This window comes from Nylanderia fulva, unplaced genomic scaffold (assembly GCF_048542155.1).
Source record: "Nylanderia fulva isolate GAGA-0341 unplaced genomic scaffold, ASM4854215v1 Scaffold242, whole genome shotgun sequence".
NCBI classification, from domain to species: Eukaryota; Metazoa; Arthropoda; class Insecta; order Hymenoptera; family Formicidae; genus Nylanderia; species Nylanderia fulva.
Genome location: NW_028190307.1, coordinates 81000 through 88639, shown reverse-complemented (window position 1 = coordinate 88639; position 7640 = coordinate 81000). Strand labels below are relative to the sequence as shown.

General features: G+C 28.6%; 1 protein-coding gene across 1 annotated transcript; it reads left to right on the top strand.

The window, feature by feature from the left end:
- The first annotated feature begins 1176 nt into the window (after positions 1 to 1176).
- On the top strand, positions 1177 to 5408 carry LOC114945555 (G protein-coupled receptor Mth2-like). Its single transcript, XM_029321812.2, has 5 exons — positions 1177 to 2500; positions 2980 to 3058; positions 3564 to 3766; positions 3840 to 4005; positions 4505 to 5408. The coding sequence occupies exons 1-5, from the start codon at positions 1369 to 1371 to the stop codon at positions 4749 to 4751; spliced, it is 1827 nt and encodes a 608-aa protein (XP_029177645.2). The 5' UTR covers positions 1177 to 1368; the 3' UTR covers positions 4752 to 5408.
- The last annotated feature ends 2232 nt before the right edge of the window (positions 5409 to 7640 follow it).

Genomic DNA, 7640 nt, shown 5'->3' with positions numbered 1-7640 from the left:
AGTTAAAAATCTTGGCGCTATACTTTCAAAATTGCTGCGATGTATTCTATTTGTAATATATCTTAGAGTAACAAATCATTCATTTACTGCTATAAAATTTTAATATATAATAAATATATTTTAATTACTTGCATTAAGCGTGATTTTACACTAGCTTTTTTATATTATGTACGATGATTATATATTATATACGATATTTTATATTGTATACGATGATTCGACGATAATAGTACTCGCTGAACGTATTTTCTTTTTTGAAGCAGAATGTGCATGTATTTTTGTGAGAAGAAAATCTACATCTATCATTAAATAATGCAAAGTATATTTTTCAACGTAACATATTCAGCAATTATGAAGCATAATAATTATACATCGCATACACAATTATAAAAAAGCGTGTGCAAACAACAAGAAATCTAAAAAAATTTGCGCAACAATCTCAAGAGATGGTCGTAATCTCATTATCTCATTGTCAGAATCTCATTAATTTGTTGGAATATCAGCTAATTGGAATCAGTTTTAATCATTGCAACACTTAGCATTGAAAATTCAAATTAAAAAAAGAAACAGAAAACAAAAATCTGCAAACATATTAACCATTTTATAGTCTCATTTTTTGTTTATCAATTTCATATTGTCATTATTTATATTCTAATCTTATATTTTTGTAATTTTATACAATTAGATTCAACATTATGTTTAACATATGCGCACAACGAGAATCGAGACAGTCAATCACGGAAAAGCGACAACAGTGTCAATAACATGCATTTTTTAAAAGGGCAAATTCTATGCTGGATTGATCAAACTAACGTCAAAAGTTCCAACATATGTTCTTTGGTTTTCTTGCATAATTAAGAATAATAGATGTATATATGATTTTATAATAGTAGACAAAACTGTGTGTGTGTGTTTCTTCGCAAAGTTATCCACAACTCGTCATGCTCGGTAGTTTCATTTCTTCTCTTGCACAGACACGTATTAACTTATGCAATATTGTCTTCTTTCAAGGAAGAAACGTCAAAAACGAATACAGTGATACATTATATGCAGTTTACTAAATTAGTGTGATAATTAAAAATTAACAACGCAATTGTCTAGATTTACAGTGTTAGTATAAAATCAGATCAACATTTTTAAAATTTTATAAAAAAAAAACAAAAAGAAATTATTCAATTCGATTATATGTGTACATTACGCACTTGACACATATCTTTCATTTACTAAATACAAAAGCTATAGTAGGCACAAAATAAATATACATTTTTTAAGTATTGAAAATTAAAATTTATATGAGAAATAATGAATGTAGCAACAGGTTTGATTGATTTCTCTATCTAATTTCTGTAGTGAATCCTTTGTAAAATAATGTTTGTACAAAATTTTGCGGTTCTGCGTTGTGAGCTTTTTCTCCTCATCACTTCGTCATCGAAATCTCAGCAAAATTACACCAACAACGAAGATGAAGGTTATAATTTGACAGTACGATACGAGATATATGCAAATTCTACAACAATTTATAGCGACGAGATAAATCCACTGCGATATAATTTGTATGAAAGGTTTACCAACAATACGCAACATAAGGAAACGGAATATGAATTTAGCATTTTTTCCACGAATATCGATCGCGAGGATGTTGATTCAAAACTATCTAAATTAAGGAGGCGTTCTGCTCACAACCATGAAAATGATGACAAACTGATGTACACTTACATCAATTCAACAGATGTCGATCATGCAGAAAACTCTACGTCACTGGAGGTTTATGATAACTTGCTTGAAAAGAATGATTCCATGTCGAATACAATCTTTGAAAATTCCAATAAGGGTATTAATGAAAGTAACACTGTTTCATTCCAAATATGCCATAATATCACTTGCATTCTGTTCTGCTGTCCTCTTGGCAATATCATGAGATGGAATGACTCCAAATGTATTCCAAAAAAAATGGAATATGTTTTTCCGAATGTGTACGAATACATGAACGATTTAACGCAGAACGAAAGTAAAATAGTGGACGAATTCTTTCAGTTAGCCGTCTACGATCCGTGCTTAGGAAGCCGTACCGTGGCATACGAGGGTCATCAATACGATTATAAGATTTTTACCAATAGTTCTATTTATATCCCTTATTATGCAACATTAATTGAATCGACATCATATTGCTTTACTATTATTTTGGAAAGGGGAAATACGTTTGAAATAACTTTCTGTTCAGATCTAAAGGAACTTTACAGAAACGCTATGAAGTACTCACCTGAGTTTCGTTGGATACATCGTATGATTGATATACATTGCAGCTTGAATTTAGTGGGTATATTATTTTTAGTGGCAGTATTTCTAGTGTATTCCATATTGCCAGAACTCCGAAATGAACACGGCTTCATGTTGCGCAATTACTGTGCATGTTTATCCATCACATTCGTGATTGATACAGTCAAAGTTTTACATTTGAAAGAGGAACCGACATACATCCGTCCCGTCTGTATTACAATTGGTACAGTATATCTAGCAATAAATTACATAAATATATAAAATAAGTGCAGAACGTATTTGTCAATCATAATATATTTCCGCATAATACATCTTCATTATTTGAATATATATAACACACTGGTTAAAATACAATTGTCAATAATGAATTAAACTAAAATTTAATGCATTTTAATTATAATCTAAGTTTGCCCCAACATATATATATATATATGTATATACATATATATACGAAATTTTGTTTTATAGAATTTTGCAGTGTTAATGTCTTGAAATATTATTTAATTTAATATCGATAGTATCAGTATTCATAATAATGAATAAATATTGTTATTAACTTTTGGTGCAGAATATAGTACATAAATCTGTTTAAAAGTGAAGAATCAAAAACTTGAATCTTTTGATTTTTTTTTCATTTTTACGCACGCTTAGTGATGAAAATAATATTTATTATTGTAACCTTTATTTATATTCATTTTTCAGCCTTTTTAAGATATTTTTGGTTTATGTCGAGTTCCTTTTGGCTAAGTATCATGAGCTTTAATATGTGGCGGACATTCAGGTAAATAGCCAAGTATTTTATATTGTACTTTAATTCTTGGTTTCTGATTTTAATCTGTCTTTACATATGGTAATTGCTTTATAGTATTAAATATACCAAAAATTTTGTCAAAATAACTTAAATTTTTTGAAATTAGAAATAGCATATATATTAAATAATATACATTATTTATTTAAATTAAAAAATATTTATGAATTATTACAACGTAATCTATTTCGCAACTTGATTTCAAACTTGATATTTATATTGCGTCGATCTTTCTTTATGAATAAAATAAAGCAATAAACAATAATTTTTTAACATAAATATATTTTTTATCTCTAAATATTAAATAATTTAATTATTTTTTTTCATAGAATAATTATGTAATTCGATAATAGTTTCTAAATATTATACAATGTAATGATCAAAAACAAACAATAATTTAAACCTTTTACAATGAGATTTCTTTTATTTACACTTACTTAGGTAAATATGACATGTACATTATACATGTAAATTACAGAGAATTTTCTTCGCTACAAAGGAACGTCAAAGGAATTATACAATCAGGAAAAAAAAAGTTGGTGTATTATGCTATTTTTGCGTACGGATGTCCATTTGTATTTGCAATTGTTTGTGTCATTGTTGCGGATTATTTTTCCGAGTATTTACCAAAAAATTTGAGACCAGAATTCGTAGAAGGATCTTGCTGGTACTCTAGTCAACGTACGTTTTAGATAATTTTATTAATGCTACGCAATTTAAAAGTATGCAACAGTATATAAGATCATACTTACAGATTTTGAAGCGTATATATTTTATTATTACTGGATCAGTACTACCTGTATTGTTAGTAGCATTTGCTTATCCATTTCTTCGTCTCGAAATATCAAACGGTGTGAAAAGGATGCAAATTTTCGTCTAACAGATTCGGAAAGCAGGCAGTATAATCAAAATAAGAAATGGTGAGTAATCTTACATTTTGCATCACTCTGTGATAAACTTTTATTTTATATTAGTAAGATTTCTGTAGAAATATTTTTGTGAACATCTCTGCCGACATCACATACTCGCTTAATTCGCATTCCAGATGAAAAAGAGATACGATTTTTTTAAAACAATACATTTTAACTGTGCTTATTCTTGTCTTTTTATTATCATTTTTCCTTCTATTTTGTAATAACATAATCTATTAGAGAAGAAAAACAATTATTTCTGTAACTTGCATTAGGTCTTTTCGAAAACGTGTGTAATTCTCGAAATGTCGTAAAGAGTGAAAATCAACGAATATATATTTAATACATAAATAATTACATTTTTGAAGTATTTCTTTAAATGACTTTCTCATTTCCCCATTTTTAGAAATTGTAATTTGTTCCACCATTTTCAATTTAATAATTTGATACATAAAATTTGTTATTTTTTTTTTTAAATGACTAAATATTAATATATATTTCTTTGCAGGTTTAATCTATATATGAAATTTTTTATCATATTGTTTATCACTATGGGTATAAATTGGATTTTGTATACAGTTGGATGGCATTTATATACAATACAATTATATTATTATTGTTTTTGCATTAATATTGCTAATGCTTTGTTAAATGTAACAGAGTATTTCTTGGTCTTTATCATATTTGTATGGAAAGAGAAAATCAAGTCGATGTTATTGAAACGATTCGGATTCGAGACAAATACATCGACTTGAATACCACTTTTGAGGAATCTATGCAGGAAAAGGCGAACTTTTGCGGAAAAAGATTTGTCACACGAAAAACTCATCTAATGAAATTGAATTCTACTGTTGTCAGTATGTAAAGAAAAGAGTTTTATCACAGATCAAATATCAACGATTAATATAATTGTATATAATCGCAATTTAATATAATCTTATAAAATTGAAAGTTACAATGTTATATTTTACGTGATGTTTAGATTTCTTCGAAGGGTTTAATTAAAAATTTTACATAGAAAATTTGTCTTATCGCAGTGCATATAATTATTTTAAATTAATGCGGTTTAAATTTAGTAAACATTTTTCGTCAAAAAATAATCTTTTATGAAAGCTATACAATATATTATGCTGTATATTATTATAAAAATGATTTCTGCTTCAAATAAAATCATATTATACATTTATATAAATATCCCTTATGGAAATTTATTATTAGTAAGACAAAATAATAACTTATTTCGGTTACTTAAATTACTGTATATCAGTAATTTAAGTACTCTCAAAATATGTGATTATTTGGACTTACCAGTGATAAATTTCCATAAGAGATATGTATATATAAAGGGAAAGTATGATTTGTTACAACTGATGACATGGTCCATACAAATAAACGAATATTTTTAGACGCAACGGTGTTAAATGTATTTATTGTTTATAAATAGTATATATTTTAACGAGGTGCTCAGTGTAGCTGAGATATGACAAAAGCGCGGTTATACATATATATATATATATTTAAGAGTGAAAGAAGAATCAATGGATAAATATAAAGTATAAATAATAATCGAATAAACAATGGCTATCTCATCATTCATGTATGACTTCTAAATTTTTGGGATACTATAAAACTTTTTTGGCCGAAATAATTGAGTCAAAAATAAAAAAAAAATTATAAGAATATTTATTATTTTTGATATATTTTTGATATGAAATTCTAATGTATAGCATATTTCCTATTTTTAAAGCATAGTTTGAATTTTTTAAATTGATTTAACGCATTTTTCCAAGCTCTGGAAACAAAAATTCATTTGTTACAGCCAAAGTCATTACAACATTTTTAATAATAAATTAAATTAGAGAAAATATTTCTAATGACGCCAGTAAATATAATCACTAGGATAAGAATATTTTAATGTGTAGACGACCAAACTGAGCAAATAGTATTCCTTTATTATATATTTGTCATAACGTTTCAACCTGTCAATGGGCTCTTACTGCGCCTGCTGTTGAGTGCGTCTTAGTTCGTTGGCGTCCGTCGACGTGTTCAGACGTGTTTTGTCTGAAAGAATTTTTTCCTTTTTGGTCCATTGTAGATCTAATTAGAACTTATGGCCGGGAAGGAAAAGCCAAGTCTGGCTTATATAGGCCACTAAACCGTGAAGAAGAAGAAGAAGGGTGCGTCCGTGGAGTTTCTGCGAGGACCCCCGTCCTCTCTTCTCACAACAGCTCTCTATGTCCGTTTCGGCCGAATTCCTTTCCTTGGCTGATATTGTTTATGTCAGCAATCAAATCGGCTACGTTCATTCTCGGCCGCGTTTTTGCCTCGTTATTTGCTGCTACGGTTAATTTCCTCGAAAATATAATATTCTCTCTTTCCTGGCAAGGCTCCCGAAAAATAAACATAAACAGAAATAAAACTCTCTCTCTCTCTCTCTCTCTCTCTCTCTCGACGCAACCGCTCTGTCCTGCGATCGGGAGTGCACGTGCATCGGGACGACCACGTCAAAGTACATACATGGCATGAATGTTTTATGTCAAATATGTGTTTACTTGTATAACAGTCGAAAGTCGAAAGTCATACGCACGTATGCATAGCGCAACATTGTACGTATCGCTTAAAGCGCGACGATGGTCGAAAAGCAAAGTAGTAAGGCAATAGGACGGTATTGCGAAGCGTTTAATAAAAAAAACGAGAAATCACTCGGCACTCGATCAGATAAATATTAACGCGCTTTTTCGCCTTCTATCTAATACTATTAAATTCGTTTTTGTCATTAATAATTGTAAAAAAATTTTTAATAATTGTAAAAAAATTATTTGACTTTTACAATCATCTATCTTTATTTCTACAAATACACATTTTATTTGTACAGTAGAATTTATAACAGAAAAGCATTAAAAATGCAAAAATTCAAAAATTTACATAATCCTGTATACATACACATATAAGATTCAAAAAACCAAACACTCACAAACCGTTCCTTTTTTTAGTATGTGGGACTACTTTATATATCCTCCGGTAAGGGCTGTAAGTTATGAGACTTTTTCTTTATAGGAAAATATACCGCACTAAAACCCATACCTAATGTAGACACTGCTTCAAGTCAAGATAAGCGGAGTGTGTTTCTGTCATTCGATACACTGACCGTCCCTATCAACATATATAAATAGTATAAGAGCAAGGCAACGTTAAAGAATTCTTTAACGGCTAACAAAATTCCAACTTATACACATTATATTGCATTATTTTAAATATTTAGGCTAGATAAATAACATAATACTTCATATTTACGATTATATCTTAATGAAATAAATAGGTATCCAAATTTTTAATAATATTGCATTTTCAATATTGCGATATAATACGAATTATATTCTCATGGTTAATAGCTGCTATGATAAAAAAAAATACACGTATTGCTTATTTTAATATTTTTTCAACAAAAAGAGAGAGACAACAAAAAAAATGCAAACTATATGTATATACAGCATCGTCGAATTTAGCAGCGCGAATGTCTTAAAATCACTCGTATAATTGTTTATTCTCAACAGGCGCGACAAAGTGGGTTTCACACGCATAAAAAATATTTATCTATTTTAAAAAAGTATTGCTAATATCGAATAAGTATTTTTTCACAACAA

What these genes read in the sequence shown, in the direction of transcription:
- LOC114945555 (XM_029321812.2), top strand. Translation starts at nt 1,369, where the DNA reads ATGTTTGTACAAAATTTTGCGGTTCTGCGTTGTGAGCTTTTTCTCCTC. An exon ending in TCCCGTCTGTATTACAATTG is followed by an intron (nt 2,501 to 2,979) that starts GTACAGTATATC and finishes TTCATTTTTCAG; the next exon opens with CCTTTTTAAGATATTTTTGG. An exon ending in TTGCTGGTACTCTAGTCAAC is followed by an intron (nt 3,767 to 3,839) that starts GTACGTTTTAGA and finishes TCATACTTACAG; the next exon opens with ATTTTGAAGCGTATATATTT.